Source organism: Sus scrofa, chromosome 4 (genome assembly GCF_000003025.6).
Source record: "Sus scrofa isolate TJ Tabasco breed Duroc chromosome 4, Sscrofa11.1, whole genome shotgun sequence".
Classification (NCBI taxonomy): Eukaryota; Metazoa; Chordata; class Mammalia; order Artiodactyla; family Suidae; genus Sus; species Sus scrofa.
Window position 1 is genome coordinate 19,018,443 of NC_010446.5, and position 19,968 is coordinate 19,038,410.

The 19,968-nt window shown below is 42.0% G+C and overlaps 1 protein-coding gene across 6 annotated transcripts in view; it reads right to left on the minus strand.

The window, feature by feature from the left end:
* Positions 1–19,968, minus strand: part of DEPTOR (DEP domain containing MTOR interacting protein) — a 210,623-nt gene that overhangs the window by 48,934 nt on the left and 141,721 nt on the right. For all 6 annotated transcript variants that reach the window (XM_021090558.1, XM_021090555.1, XM_021090554.1 and 3 more), the window contains exons 8-10: positions 9,323–9,508; positions 6,902–7,036; positions 2,569–2,639 (exon numbers count right to left, since the gene is read on the minus strand). In XM_021090558.1, coding sequence (XP_020946217.1) covers positions 2,569–2,639; positions 6,902–7,036; positions 9,323–9,508 — 392 coding nt within the window. The remainder of the gene's footprint in view (positions 1–2,568; positions 2,640–6,901; positions 7,037–9,322; positions 9,509–19,968) is intronic.

Here is a 19,968-nt window from a genome sequence, read left to right on the forward strand (position 1 = left end):
AACAGCCTCCTCTGCTTCTATCACAAACACAGGCATATATATATATATATTTATATGTATGGAAAATGTGGTCCAGAAACCCTGGTTTGGCAGAATGAAGCTTCTTCTGTGAGGTCACCACTCAATAAATAACTGGCAGATTGCTTCTTTCTTAGGCTCCCGTGCGGTTTAATCTCAGACTTGAATGGAAAATTTAGAAGATCTTCAAAAACATGGCTGAGATTTCTCTCCAGATCCAATTTCTGCTCCAAGGTTTGTTCTTTTCCCCTGTACCCAAAGGATGCTTTCTGGATGATCTGGCTATGTCATTGACCTCTAAAGTAACAATCTAAATTACTAATGGGGAGAATCAGGAAAAGTCTTGGCTTTCTTGAAATATGACTTTCTCTACCCAGAAAAGACAGTGAAAAAGGACATAAAGGTCAAAGGGTACCAGCCGACTCTGGTCCAAAAGCTGTTTGACACTGGAAGGTGCCTTTACCGACATAATTATAATTTCAATTGGCAGTAACATTTGCTGGGCAGCTCCTGGACTTGTCTTTAACACAACAAACCCCAAGTGAAATACAGACGACAGCCGTTCACAATCAATTCCTGGCAATGCTGGCATAGATATTTAAAACCACAAGGAAACGTACTTTAAAAATATAGTCTACTATCTCCTGAATGATGGAGACTAAGGAAAAGCAGGGAAACAAATGAAATTTGTGTGAACATTCTCAAAAAGATTTCTAGGGCAGGTCTGGTACTGATGAATTCTGTTTTTGCTTGTCTGAGAAGTTCTTTACTGGGCGCTTCATTGGCTTTGGGGTTTGCTGCTGTCAGCTCATGATAACTAATTTCACTTGCAAGGGTACCCATTACCTTTTCCCTGATATAGACATATTACCAGTGCTTTTTTCATATTGTTGGACTAGGACTGGATCGATCCTATTTTAACACCTCAGTGCTCAGAATGGGAAGTATTCCTCGACAAATGTTTGCAGCATGAATGAGTGTAGAAAGCTCTGCCCCCACCCTGATATATTAAAATAAAAATTGGAAGACTCAAGGAAAGATGAGAGGTGTTTTTGGGTTTGTTTTTGTTTTTGTTTTTTTTTTTGTCTTTTTAGGGCTGCACCCACAGCATTTGGAGGTTCCCAGGCTAGGGGGTCAAATCAGAGCTGTAGCCGCCGGACTACACCACAGCCACAGCAACACAGGATCTGAGCCACGTCTGTGACCTACACCACAGCTTGCAGCAATGCCAGATCCTTAACCCACTGACAAGGCCAGGGATCGAACTTGCATCCTCATGGATGCTAGTTAGATTTGTTTCCACTGAGCCATGATGGGAACTCCAAGAAGTATACTGAAGAGGGTGTCGGGGTAAATGTGAAGAGACAGAGACCCAGGGACAGGAAGTGGGTGAGGTGATGTCAAGTGGGGCACTTGGATTCTGCTTGAGAAAAACCAGTGGAACCTTAGGGTTGAAGGAAGGCTGAAGGACCTCCAAGAAAGGGCAGGTGGTCAGAGGTGCTCACAGGAACCACTTTGCCCAAATCAGGTGCTTGTATAACTCAAGGCATTGTAGCATTGTCAAAAGCATCACTGCTCAGGGCAGAGCAATCTATCCCACAATTTTCTTCCTCTACCTTAAGACTTCCCTAATGTCTTTAATAATTTTTAAAATTAACTATAATGCAGAAGGAATAACTGGCAGTATTTGTTCGACCACTTGCTTTTACATCTGTACCTATAGTAGAATAAATGCATAATGGAATTTGGGTTTTTTTGGCTGTGACCATGGCAGGTAGAATTTCCTGGGCCAGGGGTTGAATCCATGCCACCAGCAGCAGCCTGAGCCACTGCGGGGATGACACGGGATCCTTAACATGATGCACCACAGGAGAACTCCAGAATCTTTTTTTTTTTTTTTTTTTGTCTTTTTGCCATTTCTTGGGCCACAATGGCATATGGAGGTTCCCAGGCTAGGGGTCGAATTGGAGCTGTAGCCGCCAGCCTACACCATAGCCACAGCAACGCGGGATCCAAGCTACGTCTGCAACCAACACCACAGCTCACAGCAACGCTGGATCCTTAACCCACTGAGCGAAGCTAGGGATCGAACCCGCAACCTCATGGTTCCTAGTTGGATTCATTAACCACTGAGCCATGATGGGAACTCCTCCAGGAATCTTTTTAAAAGGAATTGTAAGTGCTGTATCAAAAATAAATGGTGTCAAGTCCTAATGCATTTTAGTGCCTAAGGGTCAAGAAAGCCCACTATTTAAAAAAAATTTTTTAATTAAAGTATAGTTGATTTACAATGTTGTGTCAAATTATGCTGTACAGCAAAATAACCAGTCATATATTCTTTTTCTCATATTCTTTTTCATCATGTTCTATCTCAAGAGATTGGAAATTGTTTCCTGTGCTTGAAAGCCCACTATTATAATGATGCTAAAAACAAAAAGGAGGTTGGGAAGAGCTTTTCAATTCTGTCCCTCGGCTGCCTACTGACACGTTGACATGGCCCAGAAGATGAGCAGCATGGGAGGAAAACCAAAACAAAAACAACCAGCCTACCGTGAAGGTCTTCCTTGCATACGGAGCTCCGGGAGTCAGGAGTTCCTCAGACGTGACGGGTCTTTTTAACACTGTAAGACAGATGCAGTGTCAAGGTAGGAATGCTTTTGAGCCTTCTCTTCATTCATTCAGAGATCTATACTGAATGCCTCATATGTGACATCAGTGACCCAAAGTGGCAAAGATTCCTGCCTCCCAGTTTATGTTCTAGCCGCAAAGAGACAGAAAATATTAGCACACATACAGAACCCTAAACCCAGTTGAGAGAACTACAGAGAGAAGAAGTGGAGCAGAGTAAGGGGCAATAAGAATGCCAGTAGTGGGATGTGGAGTGGCTTGGACTTTCTCCATATAGGAAAAGACCACATTTTCTAGTTCTTGAATTTCTTTTGCTTAAACCCTGATAGGCATTCAACATGTCAAAGTTAAGAGAAGTCCTGACTCTGAGGGTCTGAGAGCCATGGTTCCAGAGCTGACCCCATACTGAGGACACCTCATACACCAAAGCTACCCTGATGTCCTTATTAATACCCCCAGATTGCAGAGTTCCCTGGTGGCTCAGTAGGTTAAGGATCTAGTGTTGTCACTGCAGTGGCTTGGGTCTCTGCTGTGGAGTGGTTTCTATCCCTGGCCCAGGAACTTCTATATACCTTGGGCATGGCGGGGAGGGCAGCGGGGAGGGGAGGATTGCATGTACACACTGCCTTTTGCCCTGAATCATAATATCGATGAACTTTTCTGCATACTTAATATGTGCTAGGTGTTTTAAATACATCCTCTTATTTCATCATCACATGAACGAATGGGTTAGTTTCATCCTTATCCCTATTTTCCTAGGGAGAAAACAGAAGCTGAAAAAAGTTAAAGAGCTTGTGTCCAGGGTCTCATGGTCCACAGGCCGTAGAATTAAGATTCAAACTCAAACATTGGAAGTGGTGTTGGTGGTACCGTGGTGAACACGGCTGCCTTCCAAACTCAAGCATTTGACATTGATGCCCACACTCTTATTAGACGCTCTGCTACATGGTTCCTCCCATGCCATGCGGTTTCTGTAGGCAGAAGGAAGGGCTCAGATGCTCCAAAAGGTAGCTGTGCATTGCCCTCCGAAGACACCTGTTCCCATCAGTCTACTGCTGTGGTCTGCCAAGATGGTAAAGACCGCCGTCAATCCCTGACTTGCCAGCTGCCTAAAAACCCACCAAGAAATGAACTTCCACATCCATTCCATGCTCACTAAGAACTGAAGGAGGGATGACCACAGCTGCCCAGAGTAGCCAGTGGGTTGGAGGACAGGGATAATCCTATCCTAGTTTTAAAGGCATCATGAACTTGAGTCCACAAGGAAATTGGAAGGGTCAGGGCCAGGGGCCTGACGTGGCCAAGTGCCAGCCTCCACTTCCCCTTGCTGGTGGCCTTCTGGGGTCAGATGCCAGTCCTGGAACAAGTGTGCAGCTGAAAGTAAAAGGCAGCGTGGGGCAAGGCCTGGCTGATCCGCCAGGCAGCTGGGCCCCAACAAGCCCTGTCTCAGTTAAAGGTCACCAAGTGCTTCTTGTTGAGAGGACAGGTGGCTGGGATTATTGCTTTGGCTCTCAGAAAGGTCATAATAGAGAACATGAATTTATGTTCCCCCAAAGGAGGGAGAAGTTGCATACCAAGAGCAGAAGCTCTCAGCACATGGTCAGGAGGTCAGCGAAGGGGTCCATGGTTGAGGACTGAAACCTCTTCTTCCCTGTCACATGACTCCCTCCCCAGGTAGGGATCACACTATACTTGTGATACGTGGCAATGACACGGACCGCTTATTTTATCTTAGTTTTTGTCTTTTTAGGGCCGCACCCATGGCACATGGAAGTTCCCAGACTAGGAGTTGAATTAGAGCTACAAGCTGCTGGCCTACATCACAGCCACAGCAATGCCATATCCAAGCCACATCTGTAACCTAAGCCACAGCTGGTGACAATGCTGGATCCTTAACCCACTAAGCAAGGCCATGGGTTGAACCTGCTTCCTCATGGTTATTAGTTACGTTCGTTACTGCAGAGCCAAGATGGGAACTCCCCACTTATTTTTTTACACTTTCTTTTTAAATTGAGATGTAATTGACATTTAACATTATATCAAAGTTTTGGGTTACAACATAATGATGGATATATTATGAAATGATCACCTAGTCTAGTTAACATCTATCACTACATATAGCTACATATTTTTTTTTTTTTCTTGAAATGAGGGCTTTTAACATTTACTCTGGGAGTTCCCTTGTGATGCAGCAGGTTAAGGATCCAGCGTTGTCACTGTAGTGGCTCGGCTTGCTGCTGTGGCTCGGGTTCAATGCCTGGTCCAGGAACTTTTACATGCCATGGGCACAGCCAAAAAAAAAAAAAAATCTACTCTCTTAGCAACTTTCTAATATACAATATTAATGTTGGGAACTCTTCACTGTGGTTTTGAATCATACTATATTGTAGTATTTGGCAAAAATACTGTGGAACCAAGTTTCTTCATTCGCTTACAAGTTACAACTTTTTTCTTAGAGCTAACCCTCCAGAAGGAGGGTTAACCCTCACACCACACTAGTTCGCAACTTTTTTCCATGAGCATGTATTTCCTTTATCATAAGAAACAATTATTTCAATAACATGATATTTAAAACTGCACCAAACTATATTAAAACTCCATAAAGTTTTCCAAAAAAAAAAAAAAAGAAAGAAAGAAAAATACCCACTTGCCTAGAGAACAGCATTAGATGACAGTTTTCTCTCCCTCTCTCTTTTTTGTTTTGTTTTGTTTTGTTTTTTTAGGGCCACACCCACAGCATATGGAGGTTCCCAGGTTAGGGGTCAAATTGGAGCTGCAGCTGCCGGGCTACGCCACAGCCACAGCAACGTGGGATCCAAGCTGCACCTGTGATTTATACCAGAGCTCATGGCAACACCTTAACCTTAACCCACTGAGCGAGACCAGGGATCGAACCTATAACCTCATGGTTTCTCGTCGGGATCGTTAACCACTGAGCCATGACGGGAACTCCGAGACAACGATTTTCTCTTAAAGCCCTTTAACAACATCTATTTGTCCTTATTCTCACGAACCTATAATTTTTTTTTTCTCCAAAGAGAGGATGTGCTTCAAAGAGGGTTGGGGTCATGACCTCTCATTGTTGTGTCCCTAGCATCAGGTGATGAGGGAACGGCATGAGGCACGAACAGAGGAACAAAGTCTCTTCCCTGAAGGTGATGCACTGAAAGGCGGGTGGACAGGGCACTAAACAAATGGAGTTGAAGGTATTTTCAAGGCCACAGTTGGAGTTCCCCTTGTGGCTCAGTGGGTTAAGAACCTGACTAGTATCCATGAGGACATGGGTTGGATCCCTGGCCTGAAGGATTAAGGATCTGGTGTTGCCAAAAGCTGCAGTGTAGGTTGTAGGTGCAGCTCAGATCTGGCGTTGCTGTGGCTGTGGTGTATGCTGGCAATTTGACCCCTAGCCTGGGAACTTCCATAGGCTGAGGGTGTGGCCCTGAGAAAAAAAAAAAAAGAGCCACAGTTATCGTGATGAACCCCACAATCTAATCCTGGGAAGATGGGTAAGGAACAGTGAGAAGGTGGTAGTACTGGAGGGTTAGAGGTCCCTGTGTGGTTTGAAGAACTGATTAAGTCAAGGAAGAATTACTTCTAAGTACAAGTTCATGAACAATCACTGTGTCTAGATCTTTTCTGGAATATAAAGGCCATGAGGTTGATGAGTAGCTTTTGAAATCACAAGGCACCAAGAATCCACTGCAGGGATAGCCGGGTTTGCAGAGATCCAAGTTTCTCCCTTAGGGGGGCTGAGACCTGACAGATCTTGGCATCGGCTGTGGTCTGGGGCAGCACTATTTCTTCCTTTGCTGGAACTGCTAATGGCAGACAGCCCTCAGAGTGCCAGTGTCCTCAACTGTCTTTGGAACCGCGTCTCCAAAGACAGCTGTCTTTCACCAGGTCATGCCCTCCTCCCGGGGCAGCCAACATCCAATGACTGGTCAACACGAGGGGATAAAGGCCTGCCCACCTCATCCCAAGTTGGGACAACTCTCAAGGGCCATCCCAACTCCAGAGCTCCTCCTGGGGTCAGCCACAGCCTTCACGGAAACTACACAGCAGCCCAATTCTCCCTCTGCCCAACCCCACGCCCTTCCCTTCCACCCAATGGGTGTTGCCCCCAAGGACACTGTAATTTACAAGCTTCCCACAATGGTCTCCCTCTACCTGAGAATCTGCTTCCCAGAGAACCCAGGCTGCCCACAGTCCCGCACAGTCACGGTCAGAGAAATGGGGCTGCTTTTCAGCCACTCACCAGACTTGGGGTTGCAGAGCACTGGGGGGCTGCTGCTGAGGGTGGGGCTGCTGCTGAAGTAGCCACTGCTGCCGCAGCTGCTCATGCTGCTCCTCCGCACAGCAGACACGATCTTGATCTCCTTGCTGGGGCTGACTGTGGGCCGAGAACACTCATAGTCAGAGAGAGTGGCAGCCATGGTTCCCTAGGGCACGCGGGCTTTCGGCTGCCAGTGCCAGAATAAAGCACTCTGGCCTTGGAGTCAAAAAAGCAAGGTCTGCTTTATTTTTACGTATTTTTTCGGCTGTGCCCATGGCATACGGAAATTCCCGGGCAAGGAAGTGAACCCACAACCACAGCAGCAACCGAGCTGCTGCAGTGACAGTGATGGATCCTTAACCCACCGCGCCACAAGAGAACTCTGAAAAAGCAAGGGTTTGAGTGGCATCTCTGCCACTTATGAAGAGCACAACCTGGGGCTGTTCCTACCAATTTTCTGAGCTTCAGTTTCCCCAGCTGTGAAGTGGGAATGACGTCATCTCATAGGATTGGTGCAGGGGGTGGACGACGGAATACGTGTGAAAGTACTCAGCTACATAAGATATTAAGAACTACTGAGCCCATGCTAAGCATCCTTGGAAGGATGTAAATTAAGTACAGGCGAGACACTTAATGAATTAACAGTGATAATAAGTGCCTCCTGATTGAATATTAAATTATTAACCACCCAGAGCCATAGAAGAAGGCAATTAAAACACAGAGCAAAAAGTTCAGGCTTTGAAGGTGCATGGGGGCAGTGACTTCAATGACCTCATCTCTTTCTCTCTGCTAAGGAGTTGGCTGGCTCACTTTGGGGAAGGACAGCAAGGTGTATGATCCAATGAAAGAAGCCAAGGAGAGTATTCCACTCAGTGCCTGGCACACAGGAAGCACGCAATCAATGCTGGCTTTTATGGGGACCAGGTCTATAAGCCCCACTAAAGAAGAGGCAAACCCGAGTACCAACAAGGATGTGGGTGCTGCCTCTGCATTGGCAGGAGACTACAACCTTAGGGTCACACAGCTGTGTGCATCTAAGCATAAGCTTCGGCTCCTGACTCTGGGCTGGTGTTTACTTTCCCAGAGCAGCTCTTGGTTCATTTTCTCCTCCATCCCATCTGCATCTGAGGAACCTAGGAAGGTTGGGGAGGAGACAGTATAATATAAGCACTGGAGTGAGACACAACGAGAGCAAGACCCAGCTCTGTCCATCACTTTCTAGCTATGTAACCTGGGGTAAGCCTCTCAATTGCTTCATGTCTCAGTTTCTTCACCCAAAAAGTGAGATTAGGAAAGTCTTTCCTCAGAGTAATAGTGAGAATTAAACGAGCCACTTCCTGTCGTGGCTCAGTGGACTAGTATCCATGAGGAGGCAGATTTGATTCCTGGCCTCGCTCAGTGGGTTAAAGATCCAGCGTTGCCATGAGCTGTGGTGTAGGTCACAGACACGGATCAGATACTGCATTGCTATGGTGTAAGCCAGTGGCTATAGCTCAGATTCGACCCCTAGCCTGGGAACCTCCATATGCTGTGGGTGTGGACCTAAAAAGACAATCAATCAATAAATAAATAAGAAAATTCAGGCAACTGAGCCTGGCTCTGTGTCAGGGGTGCAGAAAATTCTTAGTGCATCTTATTGTAGGCGTTCTCATTGTCGCCTTCTATTCATAACCAAGGCACACATTTTCATTTTCAGGTTATGCCCAGAACTTCCACATATTAGGCCAGTCAGTTTCTTGAGTCAAGGCCATTTTCAGAGGGGTGGAAGATAACCGGTTAAGCCTCTCACGCTTTTACACAGAATAACCCATTAAGTTAACCTTTTCCAGATGAAGGGGGTTATCTCTGTGAATATCAGTCATCATTTCTGTCTGGGTTCCTTGTCAATATGGGACTGTCTGACCTTATGCATAATGTCCTAGGCTGCTGTGCTTTCTGAGCTCCTGTGTCTGCTTTTCATAGTTTTAATTTGTTCAGTGTAATAAATTGATAATCAGTTGCCTTTTAGTTGTATATGCCCTCAGAAGATTTATTCGACCTTAAACCATATAGCTTCGCAATACTGTGATTTAGAAAACTGGATACTTAATAATACCTAGGAATTGTTTTTAAATGAAAAATAAATAAGGTATGAGTGAGAGCTTGAGTGGTCTTCTATAATGCAAATACACAATGTTATAAACCAGACGCTGTAGCATCTAAGTTGATTGCCCAGGAATAAGCAGGTGTGTATGTCTGCGTGCTTTCTCTTTTTGGGTGGGGGACAGGAGGAGAGATATGCTTCGTGGTTAGAAGTAAATAAAAATTTGCTGGAGAACAGAATTTCACCAAGGTGAAGTTACTACTATGCTACATCTCAAAAGACAGATTCACACGATCAAACAAACAACGGAACCGACATACCTGACATAAAACTGGTAGATTTCCGATTGTCGTGGCTCTGCTTCCTCAGACAGAAGGGGCTGTCATGCGTTTCCTGGGAGCCGGGGGATTTCTCATTGAGCAGCTCCATCAGTCTTCGCCTCCGCCGGAAGTTCATTCTGAACTGGTAGAGAAGATTGCTGTCCACAAATGGGTGCTTGTTGGAAACTGGGGAGAAGAAACAAAGATGAGGACTGGTTGGCATCCTGGCCACTGAGGATGGTGGCCAGAAGACTCCAACCAATGGGGACAAGAGTCTTAAGAAAGAGTTTAGTTCTACAGATATCATAGAACCTTGCAGCGCACACATGGTCCCAAATCTTTCCACATGTCATGCACTTTAAACCTTTTCCTGGAGTTCCCGTCGTGGCACAGTGGTTAATGAATCCAACTAGGAATCATGAAATTGCAGGTTCAATCCTTGGCCTTGCTCAGTGGGATAAGGAACCAGTGTTGCCGTGAGCTGTGGTGTAGCTCGCAGATGCGGCTTGATCCCACGTTGCTGTGGCTGGTGGTGTAGGACGGCGGCTACAGCTCCGAACAGACTCCTAGCCTGGGAACCTCCATATGCCGCAGGTGCGGCCTAGAAAAGGCAAAAAGACAAAAAATAAAAAAAAATAAAATAAACCTGTTCCTTTTTGGACATGCGTGCAGCATGTGGAAGTGCCAAGGCCAGGGATCGAACCCAAGCCACTGCAGTGACAATATCTGATCCTCAACCCACTGCACCACAGGGGAACTCCTAAACATTTTCTAACCAGTTCCTCCGGGGAAACTGCCTGACTTCACCCCCAGTCTAAGTTAGACCCATCCTGGTATTGTCCTAGTTCCTACTTCACCTCTATCAGAGCACTTATCATACACACTCTCATTGTCCTTCCACTTCTCTGCCTTTTCCACCAAGGTCTAGGTTCCTTGAACCAGTGATCATGGCTTCGTTCAGTCATGTGTACCCAATGTCCAGCACCTTGCTGGTCGCATAGCAACATGGCCATTCATTTAACTTTTTTTTGTTGTTTTGCTTTTTGTCCTTTTTTTAGGACCGCATCCACGGCTTATGGAGGTTCCCAGGCTAGGGGTATAATAAGAGGTGTTGCTGCAGACCTACACCGGAGCCACAGCAATGCCAGATCTGAGCCGCATCTGTGACCTACACCACAGCTCATGGCAATGCCGAATTGTTAACCCACTAAGCGAGGCCAGGGATTGAACCCACAACCTCATGGTTCCTAGTTGGATTTGTTTCTGCTATGTTATGATGGGAACTCCACATTTTTTAACTTTTTATTTTGTAATAATTATAGTCTCACAGAGAGTTGCAAAAATAATGCAGAGACCACACAGTATGTGATTCCATTCATCTGAAATATATAGAACAAGGAAATCCATAGAGACAGAGAATATTGGTGGTTTCCAGGGGCTGGTGGGGGTCTAAGGAGTAGGGGGCATTAACTAAAGTGTGGGATTCCTTTTGGAGGTGATGAAAATAGTCTGAAATTGACTGTGGTGATGATTGTACATATCTGTGGATACACTAAAAACCAATTAATATGAGTGAATGGCATGGATACACTAAAAACCAATTAATATGAGTGAATGGCATGGTATGTGAACTATATCTCAGTAAAGCTGCAGAAAAAAAATCAACAGCAACAAGAAACAGTCAATTTGTAACTTTAATTTTATACTCTGAGTTCATGAATTGTGGAGCTGTGGAACAAGGCACTAGGCTCCAAAAGTCGTATTCCTGTGTCATTTTGGTCTCTGGGAAGTAACCAGGAACTCTGCAAACTGGCCAGCATCATCCTGAAGTCTCAACCCCCTAAAATTCCAAACAATTGAGACGTCACACACACATATGTATATACACACACACACATATACAATTAGCACATGAAAAGCTTAACCTTATTAGTTAATATGAAAATGCAAATTAAAATCACAATGATGGAAGTTCCTGTCGTGGTTCAGTGGAAACAAATCTGACTCGCATCCATTAGGACACGGGTTTGATCCCTGGCCTCCTTCAGTGGGTTAAGGACCTGGCATTGCTGTGAGCTGTGGTGTAAGCTTGAATCTGGAGTTGCTGTGGTTGTGGTGTAGGCTGGCAGCTGCAGCTCTGATTCAACCCCTAGCCTGGGAACCTCCATCTGCTGCAGGTGTGGCCCTAAAAAGGAAAAAAAGATCACAATGATGTCATATCACACCCACTAGAATCACTAAAATAAAAAAGACTGACACCATCAAATGCTGATGAGGATGTGGAGCCACTGGAACTCTCACTTTGCTTCTGGGAATATAAAATGGTAAAAGTAGGTTGGAGAAGAGTCTGAGAGATCTTAGAAAGTTATATACATATCTACCCTATGTCTCCACAAGTCTTAGGAATCCATCCACACAAATGAAAACCCATGTCCCCCCAAATGTTCACTGCAGCCTTATTCATAATAGCTAAAACCTGGGAACATGTCCAACAACAGGAGAATGGATAAATCAACTGTATTATATTCAAACAACAAAACACTGCTCAGCAATAAAAAGGAATGAGCTGCTGGCGTATAAAACACCATGGGATTAATACCCAAAGAATTACTTTGAATGAGAAAAGCCAGACGTAACAACATACTGAGTGATTCCCTTTACATGAGGTTCAAGTATAGACAAAATTCACATATAATGACAGAAATCAAAAAGGGGAAAGGGAGAGGGTTGCCTGGAAAGGAGTAGGGGGAAATGTTCTGGGGTGATGAAAATGTTCCGGATCTTGCTTTTAGATGAACATATACTTGGTCAAAATGCATCAAACTAAACATTTAAGATCTGTATAGTCCACTGAAGGTTAAGTATATGTCCATCAATAAAAAGGAAACAAACAAGAACAACAACAAATCTTATAAATGGCCTGGAAGACCAGGAACAACAGAATCTTAACACTGTAAACCTAGTAGAAAAGAACAGGGTAGCACACTGCCAACGTAAGATGCTGCATAATGTTAAGGCCCAAATAGTTACATGGATATGAACCACTGGGTATATGGTCAGTCTCAAAAAGGAGTAGTCCTAGTCTACTTATCCCAGTTGTGAAATGTGGGATTTTAATCCAATTTTTCTCTCTGGTCTTTTTCAACTAGATTATTATCTCTGCTCCAACAGAAATTTCTTTCCTACTGTTTGAAAATTAAAGGAAGTCAGAACTCCTGCAGCTCTGAAGAAAATTGAAGGCTTTTTTCCTTTTATTCTCTTTTACTTTTTTTTTTCTGCTTTTGATTTCAGCAAGACAGGTCCAAACGTGGTTTTATTTTAGAGATTCTACATGCATTTTGTAACAGCTTTATTGAGATATAACTCACATACAACAGCATTCACCTATTTAGTGTGCACAGTTCTATATATATTCTAGTCAAGAATATATTCAGAGTTGTGCATCCCATCACCACAATCAATTTTAAAACACTTCCACCACCCCACAAAAAACCCAACACTCCTTAGCCACCATTCCAATCTTCCCATAACCCTTGATCTTAGCTAAACACTAACCAACTTTCTGTATCTACAGATTTGATTATGTGAAGCATTTCATATAAATATAAGAGTCATGGGATTAAGAAGACATATATATATACACAATGGAATACTACTCAGCTATAACAAAGAACAAAATAATGCCATTTGCAGCAACATAGATGGAACTAGAGACTCTCATACTAAGTGAAGTAAGTCACAAAGAGAGAGAAAAATACCACATAATACTACTTATTTATTTGTTAGCAAAAAAGCTTCTTTAATAATGATTTTTATTTTTTCCATTAATCTAATATACAGCACAAATGAACCTTTCTGCAGAAAAGAAACTCATGGACTTGGAGAACAGACTTGTGGTTCCCAAGGGGGAGGGGGACGGAGTGGGATGGATTGGGAGCTTGGGGTTAACAGATGCAAACTATTGCATTTGGACTGGATAAGCAGTGAGATCCTGCTGGACAGCATGGGAAACTATATCTAGTCACTTATGACAGAACATGATGGAGGATAATGTGAGAAAAAGAATGTGTATCTATGTTTGACTGGGTCACTTTGCTGTACATTAGACGCTGGACATTGACAGAACACTGTAAACCAACTATAATGGAAAAAATAAAAATCATTATAAAAAATAAGAATCATGTAAGATATAATCCACATAAGATATGGCTTTTTTTCACTTGGCATAATGTTTACAAGGTTCATCCATGTAATATTGTGTATCAGTACTCACTCCTTATTTATTGCCCAATGATATTCCACTGTATGGATATAACAGATTTTGTCTATCCATGCATCAGTTGATGGACATTTGAGCTGTTTTCCCTTCTTAGTTATAATGAATAATATTAACATTCATGGACAAAGTTTTGTGTGGACATATGTTTTCATGTCTCTCATATTTATAACTAGGAATGGAATGGCAGGATCATATAGTAACCCTTATTTTAGATGATTTTAGGAAGTGCCAGGCTCTTCTCCATAGATGATGCTCCATTTTACACTCCCACCAGCAGAGTGCGAGGTTCTAATTTCTCCACATCCTTATCAACATTTGTTATTCTCTATTTTTCTTATTACGCTTGTCCATGTGGGTGTCAAGTAGTATCTTACTGTGGTTTTGACTTGCCTTTCCCTGGTGGCTAATGACGTTGAGCATGTTTTTATGTGCTTATTGCATATGTGTATATCTTCTTTGGTGAAATATCTATCCAGATCCTCTGTCCATTTTTTTAAATTGGGTTTGACTTCTTTTTTAAGAGACTTTTTTAAAAGCAATTTTAGTTTCACAGCAAAATTGATGAGAAAATACAGAAAGTTCTTATATACTTGCCCCTGACATACAACTTTTCCCTACTATCAATTATGGAGAAAGCCACAGGTGTTACCATTGATGAGTCTACAGTGACACATCATAATTATCCAAAGTCCATAATTTACATTAGGGTTCACCTTGATACTGTGTATCCTATTGGGTTTTGTCAAATATAGAATGATATCTACCTTTACAGCACAGACTTTTTGCAGTTCAAAAATCCTCTGTGTTCTACCCACTCATCCTTTCTTTCCCCCAATTCATGGCAATCACTGATCTTTTTACTATTTCATAGTTTTATATTTTCCAGAATGTCATATAGTTAAAGCCTTTTAATACTGTCTTCTTTCACTTAGTGATATGCATTTAAGGTTCCCCTAAGTCTTTACACGTCTTGATAGTTCTCTTTAGGATTGAATAATATTTCATCGTCTGGATGCATTGCAGCTTATCCATTCACCTATTGAAGGACATATTAGTTGCTTTTATGTTACAGCAGTCATGAATAAAACTTCTATAAATATCCTTGCACAGGTTTTTGCATGGACATAAGTAAGTTTTCAACTCCTTTGGGTAAATACCAAGGAGCATGATTACTGGATAACATGACGAGAGTCTATTTAGTTTTGCAAGAAACTGCTAAAATAATTTCCTAAGTGACTGTATCATTTTCCATGCCCATAGGCCATGAATGAGACCTCTGATGCTCCACAACTTTGTCTGCGTTTGGTACTATCAGTGTTTTGGATTTTGGCCATTTTAATAGGTGAGTAATGGTATCTCATCCTTGTTTCAGTTTGCAATTCTCTAATGACAGAGGTTGTTTAGCATCTTTTCATGCTTATTTGCCATCTGTATATTTTCTATGAGAAGATGTATGCTCAGGTTCTTGGCTCATTTTTTAAAACCAGGTTGTTTGTTTTATTATTGTTGGTTTTTAAGAGCTCTTTGTATATTTGGGGGTAACAGTGCTTTTTCAGATATGTCTTTTGCAAATATTTTCAAGTCTAAGGATTGCCTCTCCATTTTCTTTGTGGGTTGTGTTTTTATATTTAGGTTGCCATGGCTCTTTATATATTCCAGATACAAGCCCTTTGTCAGACATATCATTCACAAATATTTTCTCCCATTCTGTAAGTTGTCTTTTCATTTTCTCAATTGTATCCTCTAAAGCACAAAAGTTTTTAATTCTGATGATGTTCAGTTTATTTTTTACTTTGTTGCTTGTACTTTTGGTGTCATGTCTAAGAAACTATTTTATATGGTATTTAAAGTAACAATTTTAAAAATAGCACCTCACAGGAGTTCCTGTCATGACACAGTGGTTAACGAATCCGACTAGGAACCATGAGGTTGAGGGTTCGATCCCTGGCCTTGCTCAGTGGGTTAAGGATCTGGCGTTGCCGTGAGCTGTGGTGTAGGTTGCACGCAGCTCTGATCCCACGTTGCTGTGGCTCTGGCGTAGGCCGGCAGCTACAGCTCCAATTAGACCCCTAGCTTGGGAACCTCCACATGCTGTGGGAGCAGCCCTAGAAAAGTCATAAAGACAAAAAAAAAAAAAAAAAAAAAAAAGTACCTCACATAAACATGAGGAATAGTGGGCTCTGTATGAATTGACAGAATGTGTACCTGCACGATGTCGTATCCATGTTATTTATGTAAAGCTGAAATGAAGAAGATGAGATGAAAATTATGATGGAAGAATTTAAATCTAGTTCCAATTTGTAAAATACCTTACATTTCTGATTGAAAGCATTACACGTTTGTGTTTAAAATCTGAAAAATATATAAAGCTCTCATGTCTTAAAAAAATAGAATTATCTATCTACGTTGAGCAAAGACAAGGCTGGCAAATACCAAATTTCTAATATTCTCCACCTTTTATTCAGTATTTAAATACATTCTCATTCTTATTCATTTATACTATGAATACCTAGAGGCCAATCATCACTGCTTAAGAACTGGAAATAAAAAGAGATTTTATATGATAAATGCTCGCCCTTAGTCAGCTTATCATCTAGCAAAGGCAATAAAACATGCTCACATGTAACTACAGTACGAGACAGAAATTACATGTAAAGTGCTATGAAAATTTAGAGGAGAGATTATTTTCAGCCTGTGGGTAAAACAGGATTCACTAAAAATCAACATTAGTTGAAAAATAAATATATACATAAAGGAAGCTTATTTAGGAAAAAACAAATCAACAATCAAATCCAAAGAATTAGAACATGTATGTTCAACACTGGAGTTCCCATTGTGGCTCAGTGGGTTACGAACCCAACTAGTATCCACGAGGCTGCAGATTTATCCCGGGCCTTGCTCAGTGGGTTAAGGATCTGGTGTTGCCATGAGCTGTGGTGTAGGTCGCAGATGTAGCTTGGATCTGGCATTGCTGTGGCTGTGGTGCAGGTCGGCAGCTGCAGTTCTGATTGGACCCCCCTAGCCTGGGAAGTCCCATTCCATGAATTGCAGGTGCAGCCCTAAAAAGCAAAAAAAAAAAAAAAAAAAAAGAATATATATGTTCAATATAATGCAACAACAAAGGATATCTCAGCCTCCTCTCTCTCTCTCTCTCTTTTTTTTTTTTTTCACTTTCACTTGAAGAAAGTCAATAAATATGTTCAGTTGCTTCATGGCAGGGGCACTATGAGGGGCACCCGCTCTCTGACACCAAGTCCAACAATCCTTCCATTACCCTATGGCACATGTTAGGTGGTCAAATGCTGAGTTTGATCTTGACTTCTGTGGTGAGTGGGCCATCATCTCAGCCCACCAGGGTTTCATAAACACCTGAATGTCCAACAACTACCATCTCTAGCCCACTCTGCAGAAGCTGGTCATAATTATACTAACAGCTCATTCTACGCCACGGTGCTAACCTTACACTGAGTATATATCATCATCTTCACATTCGCTCTGCAAGGTAGACAGTGCCATTATCTTCATTTTACAGGGCAAGAATTGAGACCTAAGTTACTTCAGTAACTTGCCCAAGGCTGCACACCCGTGGCTTCTGATTCCAAAGAGACAAGTTTACTCAGAAATATAGGCCAGGGGTTCCTTATATGGCACAATGGGATCAGTGGCATCTCTGGAGTGCTGGGACACAGGTTCAATTCCTGGCCCGGCACAGTAGGTTAAGGATCTGGCATTGTTGCTGCTGCAGCGCAGGTTGCAACTGCAACTCAGATCTGATCTCTGGCCTGGGAACTCCATATACCTTTGGCAGCCAAAACGAAAAAAAAAAAAAAAAGAATAAAAAGAAATAAAAGAAAAATAATATAGGCCACAAGAGGTTGGAAGAGACTCTAAAGTTACAGAAAAATGTCATCTTATCCAACACTCACTCCCAAGTTCATCACAGAGTTCATTTTACCTTTCTTTACTTACTTTGTCAGGCTGTATCTTAATCATTCTAGCAGCCTCAAATCTCAGGCTACTAGAGTTTGGCTCAGGGCAGGTCTTCGGTAAATGGATGGAAGTGAATCATCTGTGGTAGGTAGTCAAAGCACAGCTCACAAGACAGCTAACTTTTAACTACTTAGCAGTTAGTTATGCAGCAGCTCCCGCTGCATCAATCTGTGAGCTCATAGTGTGTCATGAAGAGTGTGCTGCGCCATGGGGAAATTGAAACATCAAGGACGATGCATTTAGTTTTTCCTGAAACTAACTCTACTCCATTTAAAGGCTTTCCTTTATTCTGAAATTATATCATTATATCTTTTTTGTTGTTCATTCATCCATCCATTTATTCAACTAACATTTATTGAGTGACACTGATGCAATGCCAGGTACTTTTCTTGCCCAATGTTTTATGAAAGGCTGGTAAAAATAGAAGTTGGGTTTTTTTTTTTTTTAAGTATTCCATTTTGGGAATTGTGTGTGTGTGTCTTTTTAGGGCCGCACATGCGGTATATGGAAGTTCCCAGGCTAGGGGTTGAATCAGAGCTGTAGCTGCTGGCCTAGGTCATAGCCACAGTAATGGGATCCGAGCCCCATCTGAGACCTACAACACAGCTCATGGCAACACCAGATCCTTAACCCACTGAGCGGGGCCAGAGATTGAACCTGCATCCTCATAGATACTAGTACGGTTCATTACCGCTGAGCCACAATAGGAAATCCAGGAAATTTTTTTTTGACTGTGAAATTCAAAATTCTATAAACCACCACATATTAAGAATCATACTAACCCTTTTATCAATAATGTTCACTGGTTCATCGGCCTCCTTGGGTATTTCATAAACAGCATCAAATCTCTTCTAGGTCAATGCCAGCAAACCCAATCTAGGGTTGCAACTGTATTTATCATTCACATTTGCTAATGAATAATTCTTCTAAGGAGATGAACATCAGAGTCTCAGAAAGGTGGGTCCCTATTAAGAGAGTACATGCTGCCAACATCTAACCTAATGATTCACATGGGTGTTTCACAGTCTTTAAACGGTGATAAACTATTCACTTCAGCTAAATGAATGACGTTGGCCACAAGGACAAACACATTCAATTTAATGACAGTTCTATGTGTTCGTGGTAAATAATACATTTAAAAAATTTTTATTTTTATTAGAGTATAATTAATTTACAGTGTTGTGTCAATTTCTGCTGTATAGCATAGCCACCCAGTTATACATACATATACATTCTTTTTCTCATATTATCTTCCATCATTTTTAAATGCTAAATGCCTCCTGGACCAAAAAATAAGCCTTACACTTTCATATGCTATCTACAAATAGTGGCTCTTTTGCAGTTAGTCACATTTTTACACAAATTTACTACGTCATGATATTCAATAATACCATAATACAATTTTATAGCTAAGTTAAGCTTTTCTGAGTTTATTACGATTTTTTAAATCCTCAAGTAGACTTGGGCAGCAGTATCTTAAGTTATAAAGTAAAAATACATAGCACTGTTTATATACTTGTTAACACCTACTGTTTTGTCTTTGTACAGTGAATTATTAAAAAAAAAATTGGTACAAATAAATCCAGAAAAGCATTCTGAATCTAAACAAATCCATAATAGATAAAAGTTCTTCAAAAAAATTTTTTGGGAGTTCCAAAATGATTAAAAAAAGACAAAAAAAAAAAAAAAAAAGAAAGAAACACTACATTGAATGCCCTATTTCAATTTTCAAGGACTTAGGGTTTTCATGCCTCAGGAGCAGCCACACGTATTCTGAAATAAAGGTCTCATGTATTCATCTTCCAGCTGTGTGGCTGGCACAGATGGAGTCAAATTCTTCTCTCAGAACAGGAAAGCGACATTTGCATATGTCACTTGCACTGCTATCAATGAATTATTTGGCTTTTCAAAGTGTTCATCTCCTTCCCCCCATTAAAAATTTAACAATACAAACACTGAGTTTCACACATTTGCTTTGTGAGTGCAGCCGTAGGTGTAGCATAGATAATTATATTACCAAAAGGGAAGAGTGCAGCGAGACAGCCGTGTTAGAGCATCCATCAATCACATGTAACATCATTCATTTATTCAACCGAGCACCTGTGCCACACACCATCCCAGGTACCTATCTTAGAACACTGACTGGAATATGACACATCCTCCTTCTTTCAAGCTCATCTGTATCAGTCTTTTTTTTTTTCCTTTTTGTGGCCCCACCCGCATAGGGAAGTTCCCAGGCTAGAGGTCAGAGCTGCTGCTGCCAGCCTATGCCACAGCCACAGCAATGCCATATCCCAGCTGCATCTGTGACCTATGCTGCAACCTGCGGCAATGCCAGATACTTAACCCACTGAGTGAGGCTAGGGATTGAAGCCAA